This window comes from Hyperoodon ampullatus (assembly GCF_949752795.1).
Source record: "Hyperoodon ampullatus genome assembly, chromosome: 19".
NCBI lineage: Eukaryota > Metazoa > Chordata > Mammalia > Artiodactyla > Ziphiidae > Hyperoodon > Hyperoodon ampullatus.
This window is the reverse complement of record NC_136932.1, coordinates 43,314,800-43,339,743: the sequence shown is the minus strand read 5'-3', so window position 1 is coordinate 43,339,743 and position 24,944 is coordinate 43,314,800. Positions and strand designations below refer to the sequence as shown.

The following is a 24,944-nucleotide window of genomic DNA, read 5'->3' as shown; positions in this document are numbered from 1 at the left end:
CTTCCTGACCCCATCCTGTGGGGTCTCTGCCCAGGCCTTCCAGACCCACTCCCAGAGCACGGCCAGGGCCAGAGCCAACTGGCCTCCAGCTCTGACATGTCCCGGTGTAAGTGCAGGGGCTCCAGCATGTCTTTCCTGGCCCTGGGATCTTTTCCCAGCACAAAACACAATCTAATTCGGGGTAGTTCGGATGCCTAAGCACCATCCACAGTCTTCCCACTCACGAAATTCAAGGTCCTCAGGGCTCTGGTGGTCCAGAGATGAGTACGACATTCTCATACTGGGGCTCCTCCTGCCCTTCCTCGTCAGCGAGCTTCTGGGGATCCTGATCTAGGGGACCACCCTGAGGGACCAGCTCCTGGCCCCTCCCTGAGCTCTTGATGCCATCCCCGAGCCCCCTGGCCACTTCCTCTGGCCCAGGCCCTGCAGACTCTAAGGCCCCAGTCAGCTCCTCACTTGGGGCTGAGCTGGAGCTCTGATCAGCAGAGCCAGAGGCCAGCCCGGGGCTGCCCTTGTTCCGACTCAGGGCCCGGCGTGGAGGCTTGGGGATGGCACTCTTGACCTTGGGCTCTGCCTGGCCTTTCTGGAAGCTACCAAAGCGGCGGAGGACAGACCGGACAGGGCCCTCAGATCCCCGGGGTGTCCCTGCCAGCATGTAGATTGTGGTCACAGAGCCTGCACTCTCCTGGACACTGCCCTCGATGGCTTCCACACGTTCAGCCACTGTCCGGCCACTAAGCGGGAGCCGGCGGCGGCCAATGGCTGAATCCCTGGGGCTGGCGGCACCTGGAGGGGCCCCGTTCATTTCAGCTTGCTCTGGGCCTGGGGACTCCTCGGCCTCCTGGCTTTCAGGACCTGGCTGGCCCCCCCGGGAGAGCCTCTTGGGCTTACGGAGAGGGCTGGAGAGCTCCCCGGAGCCTCGGCAACTCTGTGGTGCAAACTTGGTGCCTTCAGCAAAGGAGACCGATGGCCGCTTGGCCCGAGCTAGGCTGGAAGTGCGCGGGATGGCAAACGGCGTGGAGGCATCCTCAGGGGGAGGGAAGGGACCTCCGGCCAGGCTGGCCTCTGGTGACTCTGCTTGGGCCGCAGGGACCATCCCTGGCAAAGGAGACAGAAGAGCTTGGCCAAAGCTGGGCTGGCTACCCCAATCCATCCAGCTTACCCAGCTCAGCATCTTCTGGGAGGCCCCCCAAATGGGGCAAGGGAGAGGGTGAGGATGCAGAGAGGCAGGGGAAGGGCCTATTCAGGCAGATGCTACTGCTTCTACCCTCTTTTCTCACCACCCGCCCTACTTTGCACTAATGTCACACTCTAACCATGGTAAAACTCCTTCAGTGCCACATGGCCATGTCCCTCTTACCTCTGGGCCTTTGGGTATACTGTTCACTCTTCCTGAAACATCATTCCCAACTCTCCCTAACTTTCCCAGGGCTAATTCCTACTGATTCTGCCAGGCTCAACTCCAATACCACTAACACCGAGACATCCTCCCTGACTCCAGTCATCCCTGACGTGGCTGGATTCCGAGCCCCGACTTGCATGTCCTCCATGAAAGCAAGTATCACTCTGTCCCACATGTGTCTGATGACTGCCCGCCAGACGACAGGCTTGGGGAGGAGGAATCTATCTTGTTCTTTACTGCATCCCACTGCCAGGAGCTGTGAAGGGCATGGAACGGGCGCCTGATACACGTTTGCTAAAGGAATAAAGGAGAGGCTGTGATGAGCAGGGCTGCTCAGGGGCTGAGTGGGTTGTTTGGGGGCTACCTTCTTGGGGTGGCACGCAGTAGGCAGGACCCTCGTCCTCTTCTCCAGACTCAGGATCAGTAGAGAAGGAGTCGTCCGAGGCCCAGCCGGCCGAGGGCGGTTCGATGAAGCTGTGGTTGAAGGGGATCTCCGGATCATGGTGCGAGACTGAGGCGGGAGCGGGGGGCTCTAGGTCAGGCGCAGAGCCCCCGGGGAAGCCCTGTCCCCTTGCAGCCCCTGACCCTCAGCACCCACTTACCTGTCACCCAGGGAAGCTTGTGGCTGCTGAGGGAACCGCAGGGCAGCGCAGAGCCCAGGCTGGAGGTCAGTGCCCCCCAGACCTGCAGCTTCATCCTGGACATAGCAGTTCCATCTCTCGCTGGCCTGAGGGCACAGGAGAGTCGTCAGTGAGGGAGACCCCGGTTGGGGCGGGATGGGGGCAGCAGAAAAGGGCCAGGACCATTCTGGTCCCGGGATTCGTGTGACAAGAGTGACTGTGTCTACTTCAGTGACTCTCTATGACTACAGAGTAAAGTCCAAACTACTGACCCTGAGATCTGGGCCTGTCGCAGAGGGCAGCGTGGCTCCAGAGTCACGAGGCAGCAACTGTGGCTCAGACTTTGCCTCTCTGGGCCTCAGCTTCCTCATCCATAAAATGGAGACAACTGCTATATATCAGAACTTTTTTCAGGACCCAGCACAGCACCAGCTACCTGGTGGGGCTGCCCCAAAATGCAGCAGTGTGTTATTATCATCGCAGCTGAGCCCGGCTCACCTATCTTTCTGGAAGTGGCACCACCTCCAGGAAGCCCACTCTTGTCCCCGCCCCGAAGCTGGAAGTGACAGCTTCAATCATTACCATTCCTCAGACAGTCTGTGCACATGTCCTGGTCTTCCTGTGAGGGGCTTCTCCCCACCTCCAGGCTCTATGCCCCAGGGTTGCGGGGAGGCTACTGGGTCTGCTGGTCTGAGGATGCCCCACAGCACAGAGGGGGACATGATCAAGGGGTAGTGCGTGAACTAATAAGAGCACACAGGACAAAACAAAGAGTCCAGAGAACCGGCCACGGGCTCTGCGCGTGCCAGTGACTAGCTGGGTCACCTTGGGCCTGTGTCCTCCTGGGAATTGAGAATGCTAATCCTCCTGCCCCCACGCGCCCTGCTCCAAACCTCCATGCTGCTGTGAGCCTCCAAGGAGCTGAGAAGTACGAAGAGATTTTGTAAAGGAGCAAAGCCCTGTGCAAGGAATATTCCCCGCTTCCCCACAGCAGCCCGCAAGCTCAAAGCCCTCCTCGCCTCTCCTTTTCTCGAAAAGCCACATTCTCTGCTAAACCACTGCTCAGGCTTTTATGGCACTCTCCCTTCTGAGGCCTGGTCTCTTCCCCTCCCTGCCCAGAGCTGTCCCGTTGCTTCTACCTCCTGCCATCCTGGTGCCCGGGGCCCCCTGCTCACGCGTGACTCAGAACCTCCCCCACTGAAGGCTTCTGAGGAGGGCAGATGGCTGACCTGGTGTCTCCAGGCCACAGCCACTGCCAGCTACCTCGTTACCTCTGACCTACGTGTGTGACAAGGCCAGCCCATCCCCACCCCTGAAAGGAAACCAGATGCCACCTTGCTTCCACCCATGGCCTGAACTGTGGAATCGGGAAGGAAGGGGCCAGGGTTCACCTGTCCTTGGGATCCAACCGGGCAGCCCAGCAGCAGCAGGCACAGCAGGCGATGGCCAGGAGGAGAAGCAGCAGAGGCACAAGAATGCCCGCAATGAGGGCGGCATCCTGACTATGAGATCCTAGGGAGAGCCAGGGACGGGCAACTATTCAGGGCCATGTTGTCTCCCATACATCACGTCTCATCTCTAGCTCTGAATTACCTACTCTGGGCCCCTCCCACTCTTCTAAGAGATGTAGACTCTGCTCAGCCTGGAGGACCCCTCCTCCAGGCAGCCTCCCCACTGGTCTGTCCTCTCCCGATGGTCCACGGCCTGTTCCGCAAACTCTTGCCCTCAGCTCTCGGGCCTGATGAGACATCCCAGTGTCCAGCCCTGTCCGCTCATTTCCTGGGTGCTAGCCTGGACAGAGGCTCTGTCACATCTTCAGGGGGCCCCAAAGCACCCATACAGATTTCAAGTAAAGGGAACATCTCTGAAGAGGGCCCAGCCTCTCTGGCAAGTGATGAGGCCCCGGAGCCCATGTAAAGGGCCACTCTTTCCCCGGTTACTTCTCCCTGTACCCTCTTTCCACCTTACCCAGCCGGCAGGCCCCAGAGACAGGGTGGCAGTTTCCCTCCGGACATTCACAGGGAACAGAGCAGTTGTTGCCATGGAAGCCAGATGGGCACGAAGTGTTGCAGCTTTGGGGTGACAGGAGAGACAGGCTGAAGGCTGGGTGAGAAGGCATGGAGGTGGGCAGGGGACAGGGGAGGGTAGATTTCTGGGCACTGCTTCCCACCCCCTGCCATATAGACTTCCCTGGATGATGCCCACACAGATTCCTCTGACCTCTCAGCCACATTCTAAGTACCCTTAGCAGTGTTTGGGAGAATCCCTTAGCCCCTAAGCCCATCTTCCAGAGAGACCACCCACAAACTGCCCCCTGGCTCCCAGGCCCCCCAGGGTGTAAGCCACAGTCAGGGCCCACCTCTCATGATCCTCATCCCTTGCCCACCTGGCACTAATGTGAAGTAAACTAGATGCCAATGGAATCCAGAGACACTTCCTCAGGGTTTGGAGGTCTGAGCCATCCCCAGCCCTGCCCCTAACTCTCTGGGCCTCGGTCCTCTCCTCTGTAACATGAGGTCTCTTCCAGTTGATACTACATTCTATCCTACAGGTGGGAAAAACGTGACATTGGAAATAGTGACACTGATTATGTTTTTACCACCTGAAGACCTTAGGGAAACAACAATGGGGTTTGGCGCCCTCCTCCTAAGTAACTTCTAGTTCAGGAGCCAGGCCTTTTAGATTAAGCGTCACTCTGACCCTCCTTTGGAAGATGCAGACCCCACAACAAGAGGAATAACTTCTTAGTTATGAGGACGCTGGGTGGGAATCTGGGAGATGGAGAAGCCCAGGGAGGGAAGTTTGGGAAGCAGATTGCACAGAGGCCTGACCTAGGCCCCTGCCTCCTTCCAGGGCCCCAGTCCTCACCTGGGCCCCCAGTAGCCGGCGTTGCAGACACACTCCCCAGTCACAGCATCGCAGGCACCCCGGACACAGGTGGGGCAGGTAGAGCCACAATCCTCCCCAAAGGTGCCAGTCGGGCAGGGGTCTTCACACCTGAGGTGAGGCAAGACTCAGAATGGGGAGGAGGGCAGGCCTGGACCCCACAGAGGGGCCTCACCCATGTGCCCACACTTGTAGATTCAGAGACCCAGCTGTCTACTTTTCAGCAGTGACGCTCAGGTGCAAACAGGGCCTTGAATTTGAGGCCAGACCCAGTAGGTGACAGACTACAGATCCCTGGACGAGAAGAGGGCAGGAAGCCTGAGTGGTGAGGGAGCTGGAGGAAAACCGTGCCCAGGGCCCCATCAGCACCCATCTCTCGCACCTCAGTCTTCCCCAGGAGGCGAGCCCCCAGGGCTGTGTGAATGTATGCGTTGCGGGAGGAGGCAGCTCTCCCTGAGGGAGCCGCTGCGGGGAGGATCTAGAAGGAAGGTATACCCTCACCCTGAGCAGGCTGGCCCCCTCACCTGGGCCCCAGCCAGCCAGGGTCACAATGTCGACAGTGCCCGGTGTCTGGCTGGCAGGCCTCCCCCAGCCGGCAGTGGGGGCACTGCTGCCTGCAGCTCTCGCCGAAGGTGCCAGGAGGGCAGGGCTCGTGGCACTGAGTCCCATTCCAACCCGGCTCGCAGGACTCGCAGCTGCCTGTGTCTGCAGAGCATGGCTCATTCTGCTTGCAGTGGCCGCAGCTGGGAAGAGAAAGAGGACATGCAACGCTAAGAGAGCCTCCCAGCGCCAGCTGGGCCCCTCAGGCAGGTCTGAGCCTCAGCTGCCCCATGTTGTACAACAAAGAGGCTGGGCAGACTATCTCTGTGGGCTCTAGTAGGATTCCAGCCCTTTCTTAACCCCCGGTTCTGAGCCCCACCCTTTCCTGGGTCCCAGGGTCACCAGGAGCTCCCAGCCCAGCCAGGGAAGCCAAGTTACGACCTCAGCCTCCGCTTGCCTTCTGCCCAGTGTCCCCTCCTCCCCTACCCCCTTCCTCCGTTCCACCCATGCCATCTCGGAGGTCTGGCATGAGCAGTCCTCAGTAGTGTACCCTCTATGCCGTTTTATGCATTATGAAAACGCATAAAGTGTGTTTTCACCACTAGAATTTTATCTTACATTTTTCCCAGTTTTATTGAGTTATAATTGACATACAGCACTGTATAAGTTTCAAGTGTGCAGCATAATGACCTCCTCACTATATATTGTGACATGATTACCACAAAAAGTTTAGTTAACATCCATCATCTCATATGGATACCAAAAAGTGAAAAAAAAAGTTTTTTTCCTCGTGATGAGAACACTTAGGATCTACTCTTTTAGCAACTTTTCCAATAAGGTTTATCTGGTCTTAAGATCTCATTGATCCTTACTTGAAGTTTTTCCCTCCAGAGACTTAATTATCTGGGATCACGTGCTTGGATCAGACTCATTAGTAGGGTGAGGAAGGGAGTTCATAAAATCAATTTAGCAGATCCTGACCAGTATTAAAAAAGAGAGAGAGAGAGAATAGAAAACATTTCGGTGTACATATGTGTGTTGTCCGGTTAAGTTTTTACTTCAGTTAATATATATCGCATCATATATTATATATGATGGGAGGTAAAACATTTCTTACTGTGGGTGGAACTGGTCAGTTTGAAAGCCATTGAGTTTCAGAGGGACCTTGTAATCCTTTTGCCACAATGTTGATTCTTTATCTGTTTCTACAGCTTGCTAGTAGTAGTATTTTGTTTAACAGTAAGCGGATGAAAGTGGTGGGCGAGGCTGGACTTCAGGGCGTCGAGGGACTCTTTTCCCCCTTTTACCCCATCCTTGTCTGTTTCTGCGCAGCGTTCTCCCTGCGCCGCCGGCTCAGCCCCTTTCCCACCCGTTCTCTCCCCTTCCTTCTCACGCCCTCCTCCCTCCCTTTTCTCCCGCATCCCCCGTCGCCCCGGCTCACCTGTCGCGGCACTGCAGCCCGTAGCGGCCTGCGGGGCAGGGCAGCTCGCAGCGCGCGCCGCGGAAGCCGGGCGGGCATGTGCACAGGCCGGAGGCGGCGCTGCAGCGGCCGCGCACGCACTCGCAAGGCTGCCGGCACTCGGAGCCCCACCAGCCGGGCCGGCAGGCGCAGCGGCCCGACTCCTGCGCGCACGGCGAGCCGTGGCAGGCGCAGCGGAAGCTGCAACGGCGGCCCCACCAGCCCGGCTCGCACAGGCAGGAGCCGGTGGCCTGATCGCAGCGCGCCGCCGCCGGGTTGCACTGGCACGGGCGGCGGCACGTGGGCGACCACCAGCCGGGCTCGCAGCGGCACGCGCCGGTCTCGGGGTTGCAACGCCCGTGGGGGCCGCAGGCGCACGGGAACTCGCAGCGGTCGCCCCAGCGGTCGGATTGGCAGTGGCACACGCCCGTGGCTGGCTCGCACTGGCCGTGCGGGTGGCAGGCGCAGCTCTCCCGGCAGTCGGGGCCCCAGTACTGGCCCGGGCAGCCTGCGGGGTGGGAGGAAAGAAAGGGGGTCAACGGGCTCAGGGTCAGGCACCACGGATCCTCGCCCTGCACCCCCTTCCACGAGGAAGAGGTGGGGGGCCGGGCCCGCCCTCCAAGAGCCGGGGACAGCCTGTCCTCCTGGGGCACAGCTTACTTCCTGCCCCAGACTCTGAACTACACAAATCCTTACCACTGGCCCAGCCTCCCACTTCCACATTCCAAAACACACTTAAAGATCACGAGTGGCAAAGGGCCTTGCCCAGAGTCACACAGAAGTGGGTGTGCCTTCATTCACATGCCCCTCCTCCCTCTCATTGGGTTCCCCCGTTGTGTCTTCCCCCGCCTGGATGCTGCCCATCCGGGTCGAAGAAGAAGCCACATTCCCCCCAGTGTCTCCTCTCAACCCTGACTCCTAGCCAGGCTGCCCTCTGGCTAAACTGCGCACCAACCCCTCTCCCATGCCCCACTTTCTGCCAGAGAGGGAGGACATTCCAGTCACCCTCCACACGTGCATACGGTGTATGCGGGGGAGACCAAGAATGCATCCATTCTGCAGTTAACGGGGATCCACAGCATCTTTCCGGAAGTTGAAAGGGAAGATGAATGGCCCAGAACTGAACCTGTGGGAGGGCTCTGTGGATGGGATAAAAACCAGATGACTCAGGACATCCCCTTAGAGTGCGTCACTTCCTGTCTCGACCTCAGTCTCCTCAGCGAAGCTTGGAGGGACTCTGGCCCTGCTGTTCTAAGATTACGTTCCTACATGCTCTGCCTCCCCTCTCCCCCAGTCCTGCCCGGCAACCTCGTCCCCCAGGAGAGACTCAGGACTCACGGGAGTTGCACCGGGCCCCGAAGAATCCAGGTTTGCATCGACAGAGGCCTGGTTTCACACATACCTCGTCTTCCCGGCAGACGTCCAGCCCCTCGCAGATGGCTGAAAAACACCCCACCCAGGTTGGAAGGACTGGGGTGCGGCCAGGGGACACTCTGCCCCTCTCACTGACTCCCGGTGGCCTGCCCCCCTCAAGAGCTGTTTCCCCAGGGCTGGGGGGTTGGGTCACAGCATAGACCCTAGCTCTAGGGCTCAGGAGGGCAAACAGACCCCAGGAGGGTAGGAAGGAAGGGTCACTGGGCTCCCTTCTCAGGTGGGGGGTGCATCCTGGCTACTCACGGGTGGTGCACTCTCGATCTTTCTGCCTCCAGCCTGGGCAGCACTGGAGCTCAGCAGAAGGGCTGTGGGGCAGAGAGGGGTCAGCCGGGGGGCAGCCTGGCTCCGCAGGTGGATCACTGTCTCCCTGAGACATGGGATGCTGCCTCAGCCCCATCGGGCAGGCCTGGCCAAGGGTCACAGCCCCCGTGTCCCCAACCCCTTCTCGCTCTGTCCCTGGCCATCCCACCATCTGCCCCCACTACCCACCACCCTCCAGGCTGTCCCCGAGCCCCTCTCGCTTTAGCCCCTTTCCTCGTGTCCTCCTCCCTCCCATCAGACCCCCAGAAGACCCACCTGCCGGCCATGCAGACGTGCCGCCCATTGGGGTCCAGCTCAGACCCCTGGGTCCCCCGAGTCCAGAGCAGCAGCAGAGGGAACAGGAGCCCCAGCCCCATGGCGGCCAGTGCAGTGGGAGGGCTTGGGTTAGTCTGGCCCCCACAGCTCCCAACCCCCTCCCTGCTTCCTCCCAAGGCTTTTCCTGAGGAAACCAGGCCGGAGGGGCGGGCTGCCATGAGGCACCTCCCTGAGAGGGTGGGCAGGCGCAGAGAGGACCAGACAGCAGAGTACTGAAAGGAAAAGGAAGGCCAATGGCGAGGGCTGAGCGGGGGCTTCAGGGCCTGGTCTCAGGCTGGAGGGGGCAGGAAGATGAGGCTGTGAGTTACGGGTACTGGGATAGGCGACGGGGTGAGCCACGGGTGTCCACTAGGTCACACTCCCCACTGGAGGTCCACGCTGGGAGAAGCCTCCCCAGCCAGTGACAGCCAAGGGGAACTTCCTGGCAGAGCTGGGCAGGGCCAGACCACTGACAGACAGACATGGAGCAGTTTCTGGGTGTCACGGGCACTTGCTTTATTACATCAGCTTAGGCCATCCGTACAAACACCTGGGAGGGAGGTAGTCAACTCTCCATTGCGTGGATGGGGAGACTGAAACGCACAGAAGCAGCACTTTTATCTGGCCCCGGAGGCTTGGCACATTCATACAGGAAGGAAGGTAGGTTGAGCTCCCCGTCACACCCTGGCTCAGGCCAGGGTTCGAAAAGAGCCTGGGGAGGGCGGGGAAGGAGGGAGCCCTGTCCTCATGTGAGGTCACACATCCACCCCCAGACAGACTCCGAAGTCAGGCAGGCCTCTGGGGCAGCTGAGACCCCAGACGAAGATATTCATCGAGAGCAGAAGAGGGCCGGTCAGGAGTTGGGGGCTGTCAGGCTGCCCACAGGCTCCACGGGGGTGGCTGTGGAGCCTCCTCTCCTCCCCGTGTCTCGCGGGTGGCTGCAATGCTGGCCTCAGCCTCAGCCTCAGGGGCCTCTGTTCCACCCCGATGCCACAGGCCCAAGCTGGGGGGAGAGCCAAGAGGTGCTTTGAGCCTGGATGCCAGGGAGGTCAAGGATACGGGCCGAAGGCAGGGGGTGCTGTAAAAAGGGGACTCAAGAGGACGACAGGGCAGCATGAGGCAGGGGGAGGTAAAGGGGCCACCAGAGGAGCGGGAGGGGACGGGCATGCTCAGAGCTCAAGGTGGCTGGGTGAGCCGCAGTGGAGCGCGAAAGGTGGGGTCCCTCCACTCCCACCACATTTGTCCTTCCTCTTCCCCCAACATACAAACTCTGTATTCTGGACTCAGGGGGTGGGGGCTGGAGGTGGTCTCCCTTATCCCTGGAGAGCAGGAGCCATGAGCCATCCTCATCGTCACTGAGGCAGAGGAGAGAGGAGTTGTGAGGGTCATTTGTCAAGGCCCTGAGGGACAGCGGGACTCCTTCAGCCTTCTGTGCAGCCCCCAGGAGCAGGCAGGGGAGGACAATGTGACTTCAGGGCCCCCAAAGCTGGGGAGAAGGAAAAGCAGGGGAGACGGAGGACAACTAGAGGATTTTTTTCTTTTTGGCTGTGCCCCACGGCATGCGGGATCTTAGTTCCCCGACCAGGGATCGAACCCGTGCCCCCTGCAGTGGAAGCACGGAGTCTTAACCACTGGACCGCCAGGGAAGCCCCCTCCTGAGGCTTTTATTTTCTAGCCTGACACACAGCAGGCCCCTGACAAGACTGCAGATACAGCCTTACCCATCTGAGGACAAACAGATGCAGCCAAGACAAGAAACCGAAAACTGACTGTGGAGAAGCAGAATTAGCAGGTTTCTTCAGCAGGATGTACAGGGAGCATGGCAGGTGGGAGCAGTGCGATCCAGAGAGAAGGGTGGTGGGCTCAAGACGGCAGGCTCAGGGGATGACCAGGCCAGGTTAGGTTCTAGAAGTGACTAAGCTAGGTGACAGGCTCAAGGTGTGACTAGATTGGGGTGACAGGTACAGTCTGAGGCAACAGGCTCAGAAGGTGACTAGGCTCAGTGGGAATGGAGGCAGGGACTTACCTGCTCTCTGCTTCCTCTGGGGTCCCTAACATCTTGGCCTTGATCTTCTTTCGTTGCTTCCTGATAGCCACCTTCATGGCTTCGAGCAGAAGCCCGGGGACCCGGTGGTCTGTGAGCAGCTCCCTACAGAGGAGGGGGAGGGGCAGAGAAAAAGCAGCGGGGATGCCAAGAGCAGGTCTTGTCCCAAGTACCTGTGCATGTTGTTCCCCCTTTTGGAAACACTCTGCCTTGCTAACCCGCCGACTTTAGTTTAGATGTCACCCCTCCTAGGAATACTTCCTTGATGGCTGCTGTGACCCTTTGCAATGGCCCACCCCATGTGGAAGAAGTTCCAGGAGGGCAGGGGCTTTGTGATTCTCGTCCTTCAGTGCCCAGCACAGTGCCCGGCACACGACAGCGTGGATATGTCGATGACCCAAAGAATGAGGAGGGTGAACCAAGGCCTGGGAACAGGTGCAAGTGGTGCCCCCGAGCCTCCCGACCCCTGTCCTGCGCCCTCACCGCTGGAAGTAGGCCAACTCCTCCTTCAGCAGGAACACGTTGGCTTTGAGCTCATTCCTCTCCTGAAGGATCTGTTCAACCTCCTCTCGACTGAAGCCGCACTGCCCTACCTTGGCGGGGCGTCCTGGCGGCGGCAGGGCATCCGCCTGCGGAAGGACAGGCTTGGTCAGGGGGGCGCCTCGGCTGGAGAGGGACGCTAGAGGGTGACTGGCAGGGAGACTTGGGAGGCCAGGGCGCTACAATAGATGCCAGACCGGTGCTCTGGCTGAGACTGGGGGGGAGGCCGGCTGGGGGCGCACACTCGTGCCACCTTCCAACTTCCCGGTGGCCCTAACTACGCAGCACAGCAAACCTTTCCCGAGTGCCGGACCGGTCTCTGACCTCATCCGGCACTCACCCGGTCCTCAGGGGTCCCCGGGGCTCCTGTGCTCGCGGCTGCCGTCTCGGGCTCCTGCCTCTGCTCGCACCCGGGCGCCGCGGCCTGGCCCTGCGCCTGCTCTGGCTCGGGCTCCAAGGTCGCTTCGCGCCGCCGCTCTGATTCGCTCTCGAGGTCCCGCGCGGCGCGCAGCTGGCTTTGTACTGCGGCCAGCTTGTGCCGCAACTCCGCATTCACCAGCAGGAGGCGCTGCAGCTGCTCCTGCAACTGTGGGCGGAGCAAAGGGGGCTGGTGGGCGGGGCGCCGGAGGGCCGGGAGAGCCCCGCCCCCGCACGTCGCCCCGCCCTGCCCTCACCGCCTCCGTCTCCTGGCTGCGCTGCCGCAGGTCGCGGTTGTGCGCCCGGAGTTCATCCCGCTGGCGGTCGGTAACCTCCTTGAGCTGCCGCAGCAGAGCGCGCTCCTCTGAGGAAGGGTCGTTCTCAGCGGCGGCCCGCGGGGAGAGGCCCTGAGCCTCCCCGCCCCCGGGCCCCGGCAGGCCCGCACTCACCCTGTGGCCCAGAGCGCAACTCTCTGCAGAGGCGCTCGTTCTCCTCCCGCAGCCGCCGCAGCTCGAATTCGGCCTGCTGCGCGGATACCTGCAGCTGGAGAGGCCGCGCCGTCAGGGCCGGGCCCCGCCAGCCCGCGGGCGGCTAAGGGAGGGCGCCGTGACTCACCGAGTCCGGGGCGGGCCCCACGGCCGCCTTTTCCAGGAGCTCCAGCGCCTGCACCACCAGCGGCACGAGCCCGGCCGCCGCCTCCGGCCCGAAGCGGCGCGCCAGCTCCTTCAGCTCATTGCCCAAGGCCCCCGCTAGGTGGTACACGAGCTCCGCAGCCGTCCCCGACCCCGCGGCCACCCGAGGCCCCCAGTAGTGCGCCCCAGGCCCCACTCTCCTGGGCTCCATGTCCCCCGAAGGCGACTAGGACTGCGACACCCTCCTCCCCGCAACTGGGGAAGGAAAAGGCCAACCAGTCCTGGCCCAGGAAGCAGTTTAGGACGGTAGAGGGCGGGGTAGAAGCGACAAGGGAGGAGCGATTAAGGGAAAAAAGCTGGGGAAGGAGAGTCTGTGCCCTGCTCCCTGTCCTGTTCAAGCCCCCAAGGTCACAGGAAGCAGGACAGCCAACTTCCAGCCAGGTGTCCAGGAGCCGAGGCTCAGGGCTGTAAGTGGTCACTTTCGACAAGCCCTCCCCACAGTGCCCACACCAGGCTCCACCCCTGTGTCTGGAGTCATGGGGCCTGACTTGGCTGCCAACTCTCCAGGCAAGAGGTGAGAGGTAGGAGAGCTGTCACTGGCCTCAACCAGAGGCAGCCGACTGTCCAGCCATGTGCCTGTTTCCAAGACAGACTGAGAGTGACACAAAGCTTAAAGGGCTAGGCTGGGCACCACAGCTGCAAACTGCTCCGAGAGATGTTGGAAAGCGGTGAGTGTTTCCAAGTATTCTGGAGGGAAATTGGCAAATGTCGTCATGGCAGAAGGAGTGTGAAGGCCCAAGTCCCCTTCAGTTCTCTGAGTTTAGAGAATATTTACCCCCATAGCTCCTGAATATCAGGGGGGGCCTCAAGGATCAGTCCAGCAGCTTGCTGTGAACAAGTCTGGCCTCTGCCATCCTTACACCCAGAATTCGAGCTGAGGGAAAAAAAAAAACCTCAAAAACTCCTATTTATACAAAATTTATTATACTTTGTTCAGAATTACCAGTCACCACGAGGTCAACAACATAAGCACAAAATAGAGGGAAAAGGGGCCAAGCTGCTGAATGTCACCAGCTTGTCTGTGAGGGTAAAAAGGCTCTAGCCTCTGGGGAGTCTGAAGCAGGAGGTGAGGAGACAACTAGGCATAGAGGTCCTCTCGGTCCGCAGAGTAGACCTCGCCCTCCTGCAGGAGAGCAAAGTTGAGGAAGTGGGAGGGTCTGTGCACCTCGTGGTAGAACTCTTTGGGGTTCGCCAGCTGCAGCTCATACTTCATGTTGGGATCATGCCGAACACCTTGGAGTAGAAGGAAAGGGCCAGTGTTGACAAGGTCCACCTGCCTCACCCTGCTGGGTCCTGGACCATCTCCAAACCAGAGTCCGGCCCCAAGTGCTACGGGTGATGGCCTAACCCCAAGCCCACCTTCCTGTGTGCCCCGCCACCACCCCACACCCTGCCTCACATACCCATAAAGTTGTAGTTCCACGAGGACTGGGCAGGGACCATAAAGAAGCCAAGGAAGCGGTCTGACAGTAGCATCTGGACCCTCTCGTAGTGCGAGGGTAGGTAGCCCTTGGGGTTGTTGCCCTTGTCTGTGTTCTGGCGGCCCCATTCATAGCCACTGGGGGTCAGCTTGTAGGCTGTCAGGGTGCAGGAGCCTGGTGTGAAGCTGGAAGAGGAATGAGGACAGAGTCAGCGCTCAGGCCACCACTCCTGGGCCCTGGCCTGCAGTGCCTGCCCCATCGTACTTCCTCCCAAGGCGGCCCAACCCCACCTGCAGGTGATGATAATGGTCTTCTCGCCATCCCAAGATGGGTTGTCAGCCATGATCTTGGCATGAGTGGTGACATCCTGGGGTGACAGCTGGGGGGACTCGTTGGGCTGAGTGTGGATCCAACCTAAGGGTTCCATCTCCTATGGGTAGAGCAGTGAAAAGCTATTTAGAGCCCCGTCTGCAGACAGGAATCCCACCCATGAGAGTAACACCCCTGCCTTCCCTCTACCGCCTTGAGAGCAGAAAGCCCCGGTTCTCCCACACCCCCGCTAACCTTGAGGTACTCATGCTGGGGCAGCTGGCCAGGCAGGTGCACAGTCTGGTGAGTGCCCCACTGTGGTACCATCACGATGCAGCGGATCTCCTTCACCTGGGGGTTATCTGGTGGGCTCACCCCATAGAGGTACCCTGCAATCTGGAGACAAGGGGGTCAAGAGCCAAAGAGATTCTTAGTACCAGTCCAGATTTGGGGCTGTGAGCCCTGTGTTTAATTCCCTTCTCCAAGAACAAGGACAGAGTTTCTCAAAATGTGGCCAGAATCTCCTGCATCAAAAACGCCTGGGGGTGCTTATTCAAAATGTTAAACACGGACCTCATCTCAGACTTATCACATCAGAATCTCGAGTAGGGTCCAGGAATCGGCACTGCTCACACATTCCCCAGTTGATTATTTAAGTATTTAAGTACAGTGTCCATAAACAAATGAGCACACAAGCACAGAGCTCATGCATTTCCACAAACTGAACACATCTATAAAACCAGCACTCAGCAGTACTTTAAATTTTACATTGTCATGAACAAAGTAAGAAAACTTGTGTTACTATAAACTCACCCAACACAGGATACTAACAATCTTCAAATTCACAAACTGAGGCCACAAGTTGGTGTTTTATAAAATATGATTCTCCCTGATTACTAGCAGAGTTGACCATCTTTTCATATATTTTCCACCTTCAGTTCCTTTTCTGAACTACCTTCATACTCCTTTGCCCATTCTTCTACGGTTATCTTTTATAAAAATCAACTTCTGAGAATTCCCTATTCTAGATCCAAACCCACTATATCTTAGAGTTACGCAAATATTTTCTTCCTGTTTTTAGTTTGTCTTTTGTGGTACCCTTTGTCACGCACAAATTATTAATTTTGTTGTTGTTTTTGTTTTTTTGGGGTACGCGGGCCTCTCACTGTTGTGGCCTCTCCCGTTGTGGAGCACAGGCTGTGGACGCGCAGGCTCAGCGGCCATGGCTCACTGGCCCAGCCGCTCCGCGGCATGTGGGATCCTCCCGGACTGGGGCACGAACCCGTGTCCCCTGCATCAGCAGGTGGACTCTCAACCACTGCGCCACCAGGGAAGCCCACAAATTATTAATTTTGATGATGGCTTTGTGTCTCGTTTAAGAAGGTTATCCTAACTTTAAGATGATAAATATTTTCTTCTAATACTCTACTACAGTTTAGTATTTTACATTCACATTTGTACTCCACCTGGATTTGACTTCTGTTAAGTGCTATGAGGCAGGGATCAAGCCTCCTTTTGCTGACTGTTTCAGTATCATAAGGCACGCTTAATCCCACAGATGAAGTGGGATCCTCAAGTGATACAACACATTTATTATATACACATGAATCTGTTTCTATACATCCTCTTCCAATAACTTCTAGGCCCAAAATACATCATTTCTCAGTTGCCATAGCTTTATAATGTTTTGGTATCTGGTGGGGGCCGAAACCCTCCTCCCTGCTTTGGCTATCCTTGTATAATTACTCATCTATCAATTTCAAAACCAGCACCTCCAGTTCCAGGAAATCTCGGGGAAGTTTTAGGCACCTAAAATGTTTGGCACACACTGTGGCCTAGTTGAACAAACATACTCACTTGGGCCCGAAGGTCAGATATGCAGATAAACTTCTTAAGCACATTCTTGGGAAGAATATAGGTATAACCAGTCTCCTTGATGTCATCAGATGAAACATAGATGTGATTGGTCCTTAGGTGCAGGTTGGCGGCAGAGATGGCCCTAAACACAGGTAGGGAATGTCGGCATTTCTCAACTTGAGCGCCTCAGGTAGAACCATAGGCCTTTCCATCCCTACCCCTCTTGCCCCTCACACTACCTGACCCTCCATTCAGTTTTAGATGAGAAAGTCTGGGTCTCATAGTTGCTGGTGGTAGACGTGATGATTTCGTCACCATGCTTGTTGACAGTACGAGTCTGGGTTGCAGTCAGCTGTGACTGTTCCTTGGTCTGCTTCTCAATCTCAGCTATCTGCTGCCGCTGCTGTGATGGTGCCGAGATCTCCATACCCAGGATGATGTCTCGAATTTCTGACTGTGTCAGTGATGCCACGTTCACACTGTGGGGACAGTGTGGGTCACACCACAAGGATCCCTTCCCCTTGGTCATTTATGCCCCAATGGCAAGGTACAGCTTGGTGGGACAGGGGAGCCCACACTCTGACCCCAGATAATCTTCAATTGACACTTGAAGTGTGAAGTGGAGATACACTAATACGGATAAGATCTGTCACATCCCAGGCTGGCCCTGTGCCTGTACACCTTTCAGCCATGCTCAAACCTGCTCAGCATCCATACCTCCCACTTTTCCTCAACAAAATGTGCCCTGGAACTGGGAAAACTCTCAAAAACGGAAATCCTAGAACAAGTTCTCAATCACAGTTGGTGTGTCTGCACCCGTACTGGGTGAACATTTTTGGCTGCCAAATGACAAGGAAGAAGAGAGAAGGAAGGTGTGTGTGTGTGTGTTATTAGCTGTGGTACCTGGGGGTCTGGGATGTTAGAACTTCCTGTAATGTATGGACAGTAAGGAAACGCCCTGCTCAAAATGACAACAGTGCCTCTGCTGAGGAATAGCGCCCAAGTGTCAGCCCGAGCCCTGAGACATGGACACTTCCTATACCATCTGAAGACACTGCCTACCTACCTCTCCTCTATAGGCATCTCTAGGACAATTTCTTGAGAAACTTCTGAGCTTAAAATATTGCAAAAACCCCAGAAGGCATATACTGAGCCACCCATTTTACCCTTTTTGGATCTCTCATCTGTATCCCCACCACTGCTCACTTGTTTTTCTTGCCATAGTCAGCCAAGATAAGGTCCTTGAGCTGCACCTCCACCTTGATCCACTCCTCGTCAGTCAGAGTGGGCCAGATGTGGTGTGGTTCTGTGATCGTAGTCTTGTCTGGCTTCAGGATCACCTTCGCCCGGTCGTTGTTCACATGCAGGGCACGCAGAATCAGGATGAGGCGGGAGAAAGCCTGGGGAGAGATGTGGCAGCATGGGAGGAGGCCAGCTGCTCGATGTTCTTCCCCTCTCCTCCACCCTGTCCTTTCAGGAGACCCAAGAACCCATTTCAAACCCTACGGTGCTCCCCTCACCATGAGTCAACGTGATATGCAGAGTCACTGGCCCATGCACAGGCTGAAGATGTGAAAATGGCCCCGTAAGAGGCCTGTGGGAAAAGCTAAGGCACAGGACCTTCTTGTGACCCCAAACCCACTCCTCTTAGAGTGACCCTCCCTCCTCGTGAGGTGGCTTCATACCGTGTAAGATGAGATAGTCTTGAGCCAGTCATCATAGAGGTTAAAGAGAACCATCTGCGGCTCAGTGGCTTTAAGGATGAGATCCCCAAACTTTTCCACCTTGAGACAAGCCTGGAAGGGGAGCTGGAGCTCTGATCCTTTGATCACAATATTGGGGAAGTCCAGCAAGTGCACCTGAGTCAAGATCAAGTCCAAGTTTAGAAACAGAACCAGCAGGTCTCAGCCCTCTTTCCTTCTACCTCATTCACCACCTCTCACCTCCAATGGATCGAGCATGCCTTTCCTGGTGACAATGATCTGCTTGGGCTGCTCCTCCACTGGCAGAGATCGGATCAGGGCAGCCACCTCCTCAGCTGTCTTCCACTTAGCCAACTAAAAAGCAAGAGAGAAGAACATGGAAACTGAGTCTCCACCCTCCCAGGTCAACTAGAACAAAAAATTCTAGTCTTAAAACAATTAGACTATGTTTCTATCACACACTGCTATTGAATGTTAGGTACTTCAGAGGTATAGAAAAAACGTCCAATGGCCTTGCCCCAAAGGGTGTCTCAACCTAGCTGGCCAGACAAAGTTCACACAATACCACAAGCTAGTATTTGATTATATACACGCTATGTCAGGGACAAAGGAAATTAAGGCTAAAGGTCATAAAAAGCTGCGCAAATAAAGAAGTCTTAAGGGATGAGTAAGACAGTGATTAACAGAAGAGAAGAGTTCATTCTAGAAGCAAAGACCTATAAGCAAAGCCACAGAGGTGGAGATGCTCATCAGGGTTTGGGATATCAGGATCCTGGACTGACTGCCAGAGGAAACACGCTACAGAGGAAGAGGAACTGTGGCTGGACATGTTACAGGCCAACCAGATATTAAGCAGATATCTAGGAAACCAAAAAGTTAATTCAGCAAAAAGAAAGGGGCTACCAAAGGCTTTGAGGAGGAGATGAGATTTGGTGAAAATGACATTTTAAGAGTGCTTGTTCCCTTTAGAAAGATGATTTTTCATAGCCCTCTTCAAGATAGGTTAGAGATGGGAGAGTCAGGAAGCAGAGACACCAACTCCTAGGTAATGAAGGACCTCAAATATTCTTGGACCTCTTATAGAAGAACACTTCCCAAGTTAAGTAATTCAGGAAAAAAGTTTAAATGAGATGTCCTAAATCTTACAAAGAGAGAAACAGGAGATTCTCTCTCTCACATACACACCCCCCCACATACCAAAGAGTAAGAGGCAGCCAAGTTCTACAGCCTCTCTACCCTCTCACATGCTCACCTGCCCCAAACGCTTCTGTCCAGCCCACACAGATGTGTGAATTATCTTGAGAAACAGCTGCCCTGTGCGTGGGTTGAAGATGAAGATGGCCCCATTGATGGGCTTGGTGGTCAGGTTCCCTTCAAAGGTCTAAGGAATGATTACATCAGTTAGCACAGTCTAGACACAACCAGCCCGCCTTCCTCGCAATATGTACACACTTGCCCGGCCACCCTCCCACAGGCATATACAGAGCCCCACACCCACATGCTGCATCTAACTCTCACCTTATGGATAGTCACTCTGTAGACATTCGTGTCATCCACAAACCAGATAATCTGGTTGGAAAAGAGCTCACCATAGTTCTGAGAGGACAGATAGGGCTCAGTAGGCTCAGATGAATAAAGCTGCAGCCCTTTACGGATCCGTTCACGTAACACATACAAGGCAGGGTTTGCCTTCATGATCTTGGCCATGGCCTGCTGTATGAGGGGCTTGCTGCCAGGGAACCAGTTTCCATAGGCACTGTGAGGGTGGAAGAGGCAAGAAAGGTTAAGACCAGGCTGGCAGTCCCAGGAACAAGGCAAACTGCAACTCTACAGAGGAAGAAAAGGCTGTTGGTCAGGCTGAGAATGAGTGCCTGCTCATGTACGTAGAGGCAGGAAAGAAAGAGTCAGTGACCCCAGTGGAGGAAACGGCCAACCTCACCTCACCTGGGCAAACTAAAAAAACACGTGTATATTAAAGTACGGGGCAGGGGGGAAGGATAAATTAGGAGGGTGAGATTAACATATACATAGTACTATATATAAAGTAGATAATCAACAAGGACCTACTGTATATAGCACAGGGAACTCTACTCAATACTCTGTAATAATCTATATGGGAAAAATATCCTAAAAACAATAGATGTATGTATACATATAACTAAATCACTTTGCTGTACACCTGAAACTAACACAACATTGTAAATCAACTATACTCCAATGTAAAATAAAAATTAAGGGACTTCCTGGTGGTTCAGTGGTAAAGAATCCGCCTTACAATCCAGGGGACGCAGGTTCCATCCCTGATCCGGGAACTAAGATCCCACATGCCACGGGGCATCTAAGCCTGTGCGCCACATCTACTGAGCTCTCACTCATTCCTTAGACCTTTGAAGGGAACTTGACCACCAAGCCTCTCAATGGGGCCATCTTCAACATCGAACCTCAACTAGAGAGCCTGCGTGCCGCAAACTACAGAGCCCACATGCTACAACTACAGAGCCCACGCACTCTAGAACCTGCGCACTACAACTAGAGAAAACCCGCACACCACAACTAGAGAGAAGCCCATGTGCCACAACAAAAGATCCTGTATGCCTCAACAAAGATCCCGCGTGCTGTGACTAAGACCCGATGCGCCCCAAAATAAATAAGAATAAATAATAAATAAATCTTTTAAAAATAAATAAATAAATACAATAAAGTGTGGGGCTGATGAAAAATATCAATACATGCTTCTGAGCCTCGACTTACCTATGCAGGTTATAGGCCAGGTCGATGGCAATGAGCACACCTGTGGGCGAAGGGTAGATACTCATGTTGTCTGTGGTGTAGTCCAAGAACTTGGCCCGGGCGTAGCGCTCAATGTCATGGGAATCATAGTCCCCCCAGCGCAACTGGATGTCAATCCAATACTTCTGAGTGGTGGTGCTGTCCATCACATCCCTGAGGGTGGAAAGGGGTCAGGAATCTAGGCTTCCAGGAAGACAATGGCACAACCAATATCCCCAGAACCACAAGAACTCTCAATCACTACGTCTAAATCTCAAAACCAACCCCTCTGCCTGTTTCAGATCAGCAAGACCCACCAGAGAATTAGCAGACCTGGCTGAGGGTGTTAAGAGAATCAGGGGTAGAACTTGTTTCAAGTTAAAAAGAAAGGCAGCCAGGGACAATTTCTAAAGTAGTTCTGCTAGAATAGTAAAACTAAGCTTCTCAGATGCCTAGGGCTGGGTCATAAGGCACTTACTTAGAGTCTGCCAGCAATGAGGGCCGGGAGACATTCCACTTATAGGAGGCAAAGAGCAGGATATCTGCACAGGAAGAGTTCATCTTATAGGACTTTCGGGGGTGGATTGTCTCCTTTTGTACTGTCTCAATTTCCAGTGCATCCAGTTCCTGATCAAACACCTGGAGGCAAAGGTGGAAAGGTTATGACTAGTTATGGAAGCCCACTTAGAATGAGGGCTTATAGAACTTAAGATAATGTGGCACCTGGGACCACAACAGAAGTCTCATCCTTGAAGCTCTGAGGGTGGATTTCCCATACCCAAAAGAGAGAGCTGACTTGACTTTTTGTGGCATCCTCTCCCCTCAATTCTAGCCCACCTGACACAAGTCCATAACGATGCTCTCGTGGATCTTCTGCCACAAGTGAGCTCGGAAGATCTGGATGAGTGAGATCTTCAGTGTGGGGATCTTGCCGTGCATGAAGATACCTGTCAGGTCCAGCTGCACCTGAAAGCCTACGTATACCTGACAGGAAAAAGAGAGTGACATTAGAGACCGAGACGTTCTCAGGACATAATTAAGGGAGTAGAAACACTTGTTTTTAGCTTCCCATCTCCCATGTCTATCAATCACACTCACATTGGCTCGGTTGATGGTTGGGGACCACCAGAGGGTGAATCTACGATTGGGAATCTGGTTCAATCCTGATCGCTGAGCATTGGTTAGTTTCTTCCACTTCATAGACTCCTCAAAACCACTGGCCTTCTCCCTGGGAAGCAGAAGAGACCAGGTAAAGTGACGTCCTGCCATCCCCCAGAGCACTGCTGACCTCCTGGGGCGGCTATGTGGGAAACACCACAGTAGAACACAAAAGCACATGAGGGATGAGCTCAGAGGGCTGTGACATGTGAGAGGTCACTGTAAGGGGAGAACAGAATCCTCACCAGAAAAGCCCCTCCCAGGTAGGGAAGTAAGTGCCCTTGAAGAGAGTGTGTTCCAGAATGCCTTCCACACCACCCAGGGCCTGGATCATGTCCGTACGGTAGTTGTTCAGGTTCCAGAGCTTTCCATCATGCCGCTGGTGTGTCCACCAAAAAGGGTTCTGCTTCAAAACCTAGATGGCAAGGTAGGTACGGTGAAGCTTCTGGGTGCCCACTGCCCCAGGTTCCCAGCATGGCCACAGACTCTCCTAATTCAGGGAAAATCTCTCCACTATCCCCTCCACGTACCTGGTACTGCTTAAAGTCAGTTCGGACGCGCCAACCCTTATCATAAGCCAGTGTGTGCCGGTCCTTCTGGAAGAGGGTGTTGATTCGAGGAATGCCACGATCCCATGAATCCTCTAGATCTTCTAGGGTCAGTCGTCTGCCAAGGAAATCAAAGTTAAACAAATACTCATATGAAGAGTTCAGCATTCCTCCCTGGCCAAGGATAAACAGGGTCAGACACACAACCTACTTCCTTGACTCCATAAAAATACGGCATGCTCTACTTCTGACCTCCAGGCAGGACTCAAAGGTCACACCCCTCAACAGGACTGCTATGCCCTCCTGGATGCCCACCTGTTCTGCGCAATGGCCTCTTGTCTCTTGAGTGCATACTCAGCCCAGACCCGCTGAGAATCAATGAACTCACTCTCCCAGGGCTGTATGTAGCGATACAAGTTGGGAATCAGCTGGTCTTCTTCATGGCTCATTCCTGAACGAAAGTGTGTGATACCTACATCTGTCTGCTTGGACCACCTGTTTGGGGACACAACCAAGATTAGAGAAAAAATAAAAACTGAAAATAAAGAAACATCCCCTTCCCTCAGGGTCTAGCAAGATTGTCAGCCAAGTCCTACCTGAGGTCAGATTGGGGGATGAGCACATGGCCCATTGAGAGCATGCCAAGTCCACCCAACTCCTTAGGGGTGTAGAACACGACAGGGGGGAAGCGACTCGGCATCTTGGAGTTGAGGCCAATCTTGATTCGTGTCTGGATCTTGTTCTCACACTTCACCAGCAAGTCCAGGAGCTCCTGGGTGTTCACCACAGCCTCCCGAAAGTATGTCATAAGGCCAATAAGAGCTGTGTTCCACTTATTCACAATCTGAAGACAGTGAAAAAGAAGTAAATTATAGATAAGCCATTGCAGGGAAAGGGTGTGTGTCTAGGAACCACCAGATATAATTAGTTATATTCTCCCTAGTTCTCAAGAAAGATTTGAGCTCAATGTCATTAGGAGAGTGTGTATAAATCAAAATCACTATGAGATATTACTTAACACCCACTGCAATGGCTGTAAGATAGTTACAAGGATGTGGAGAAAATGGAACTCTCATATACTGCTGGTAGAAATATGAAATAGTGCAGCCACATTGAAACAGCCTGGCAGCTCCTCAAAAGGTTAAACAGAGTTACCATGTGACCCAACAATTCTACTCCTAGGTATATACCCAAGAGAAATAAAAACATATGTCCACACAAAAATGCGTACACAAATGTTCACAAAAGCATTATTCGTAATAGCCAAAAAGTAGAAAAAAACCAAATGTCCATCAACTGACAAATAAACAAACAAAATGGTGTACAGCCATATTATGGAATATTATTTAGCCATGAAAAGGACTGAAATACTGACGTACGCTACAACATGGATAAACCTTGAAAACATTATACTAAGTGAAAGAAACCAGACGAAAAAGGTCACATACGTGATCCATTTATATGAAATGTCCAGAAGAAATAAATCCATACAGACAGGAGGTAGATTAGGGGTTGCCAGAGGACTGGGGCAGGGAGGGACATGGGGAGTGAGTGACTGCTAATGGGTATAGGGTTTCTTTGTGGGGTGATGAAAACGTTCTGGAATTAGTGGTGATGGCTGCATAATTTTATGCATATAATGAAAACCACTGAATTGTATACTTTAAAAGTGTGAATTTTATTTCAATAAGAACATAAAGTTGGGCTTCCCTGGTGGCGCAGGGAAGATCCCACATGCCATGCGGAACAGCCAAAAAAAAAAAAAAAAAAAAAAAAAAAAAAAGCTGAAAGAATTTCCTTTAAGATCAGAAACAAGACAAGGATGCCCACTCTCACCACTTTTATTCAACATATTATTGAAAGTCCTAGCCACAGCAACCAGACAAGAAAAAGATATTAAAGAAATCCAGGGACTGCCTTGGTGGCGCAGTGGTTAAGAATCTGCCTGCCAATACAGGGGACACAGGTTTGAGCTGTGGTCTGGGAAGATCCCACATGCCGCGGAGCAACTAAGCCCATGTGCCACGACTACTGAAGCCCGCAGGCCTAGAGCCCGTGCTCCACAACAAGAGAAGCCACCGCAATGAGAAGCCCTCACACAACAACAAATAGTAGCCTCCCGCTCACTGCGACCAGAGAAAGCCCACGTGCAGCAACAAAGACCCAATGAAGCCAAAAAAAAAAAAATTATATATATATATATAAAAAAAAATTCCAAATTGGAAAGAAGTGAAACTGTCACTGTTTGCAGATGACATGATATTATACACAGAAAATCCTAAAGAAACCACCAAAAAACTATCAGAACTCATCAATGAATTCAGTAACATGGCAGGATACAAAATTAACATAGAGAAATCTATTGCATTTCTGAACACTATCAGAGAGAGAAATTATGAAAACAATCCCATTTATAATTGCATCAAAAAAACAAACCAAACCAGGGACTTCCCTGGTGGTCCAGTGGTTAAGACTCCACGCTTCCAATGCAAGGGGCACAGGTTCAATCCCTGGTTGGGGAACTAAGATC

The 24,944-nt window shown here is 54.2% G+C and overlaps 3 protein-coding genes across 5 annotated transcripts in view; all 3 read right to left on the bottom strand.

Moving 5' to 3' along the window:
• Positions 1–238: 238 nt before the first annotated feature.
• On the bottom strand, positions 239–9,265 carry SCARF1 (scavenger receptor class F member 1; the record flags this gene model as incomplete). Of its 2 annotated transcripts, none has more annotated exons than XM_079725190.1 (11): positions 239–1,098; positions 1,767–1,913; positions 2,005–2,129; positions 3,414–3,534; positions 3,991–4,094; positions 4,891–5,019; positions 5,433–5,651; positions 6,890–7,415; positions 8,246–8,347; positions 8,585–8,646; positions 8,918–9,265. In XM_079725190.1, 11 exons carry the CDS (start codon positions 9,133–9,135, stop codon positions 239–241), a joined length of 2,613 nt encoding a protein of 870 aa, XP_079581316.1. The 2 variants fall into 2 exon arrangements, with proteins under 2 accessions (XP_079581316.1, XP_079581317.1); XM_079725191.1 differs by having other exon boundaries at positions 985–1,098; positions 1,767–1,876; positions 8,918–9,018.
• Positions 9,266–9,459: 194 nt separating this feature from the next.
• On the bottom strand, positions 9,460–12,800 carry RILP (Rab interacting lysosomal protein; the record flags this gene model as incomplete). Of its 2 annotated transcripts, XM_079725085.1 has the most annotated exons (8): positions 9,460–9,959; positions 10,222–10,311; positions 10,983–11,105; positions 11,484–11,629; positions 11,881–12,126; positions 12,215–12,321; positions 12,407–12,500; positions 12,573–12,800. In XM_079725085.1, the coding sequence occupies 8 exons, from the start codon at positions 12,798–12,800 to the stop codon at positions 9,827–9,829; spliced, it is 1,167 nt and encodes a 388-aa protein (XP_079581211.1). The 2 variants fall into 2 exon arrangements, with proteins under 2 accessions (XP_079581211.1, XP_079581210.1); XM_079725084.1 differs by lacking the exon at positions 9,460–9,959 and having other exon boundaries at positions 10,050–10,311.
• Positions 12,801–13,551: 751 nt separating this feature from the next.
• Positions 13,552–24,944, bottom strand: part of PRPF8 (pre-mRNA processing factor 8) — a 37,082-nt gene continuing 25,689 nt past the window's right edge. Inside the window, exons 25-43 of the mRNA XM_079724981.1 lie at positions 23,011–23,258; positions 22,730–22,909; positions 22,397–22,532; positions 22,112–22,281; positions 21,807–21,936; positions 21,546–21,692; positions 21,187–21,347; positions 20,691–20,882; positions 19,458–19,695; positions 19,192–19,320; positions 18,180–18,293; positions 17,922–18,095; positions 17,443–17,636; positions 16,476–16,715; positions 16,237–16,378; positions 14,635–14,775; positions 14,361–14,500; positions 14,053–14,255; positions 13,552–13,882 (exon numbers count right to left, since the gene is read on the bottom strand). Of these exons, the coding sequence (XP_079581107.1) occupies positions 13,728–13,882; positions 14,053–14,255; positions 14,361–14,500; positions 14,635–14,775; positions 16,237–16,378; positions 16,476–16,715; positions 17,443–17,636; positions 17,922–18,095; positions 18,180–18,293; positions 19,192–19,320; positions 19,458–19,695; positions 20,691–20,882; positions 21,187–21,347; positions 21,546–21,692; positions 21,807–21,936; positions 22,112–22,281; positions 22,397–22,532; positions 22,730–22,909; positions 23,011–23,258 (3,234 nt within the window). The 3' untranslated portion in view covers positions 13,552–13,727. The remainder of the gene's footprint in view (positions 13,883–14,052; positions 14,256–14,360; positions 14,501–14,634; positions 14,776–16,236; positions 16,379–16,475; positions 16,716–17,442; positions 17,637–17,921; positions 18,096–18,179; positions 18,294–19,191; positions 19,321–19,457; positions 19,696–20,690; positions 20,883–21,186; positions 21,348–21,545; positions 21,693–21,806; positions 21,937–22,111; positions 22,282–22,396; positions 22,533–22,729; positions 22,910–23,010; positions 23,259–24,944) is intronic.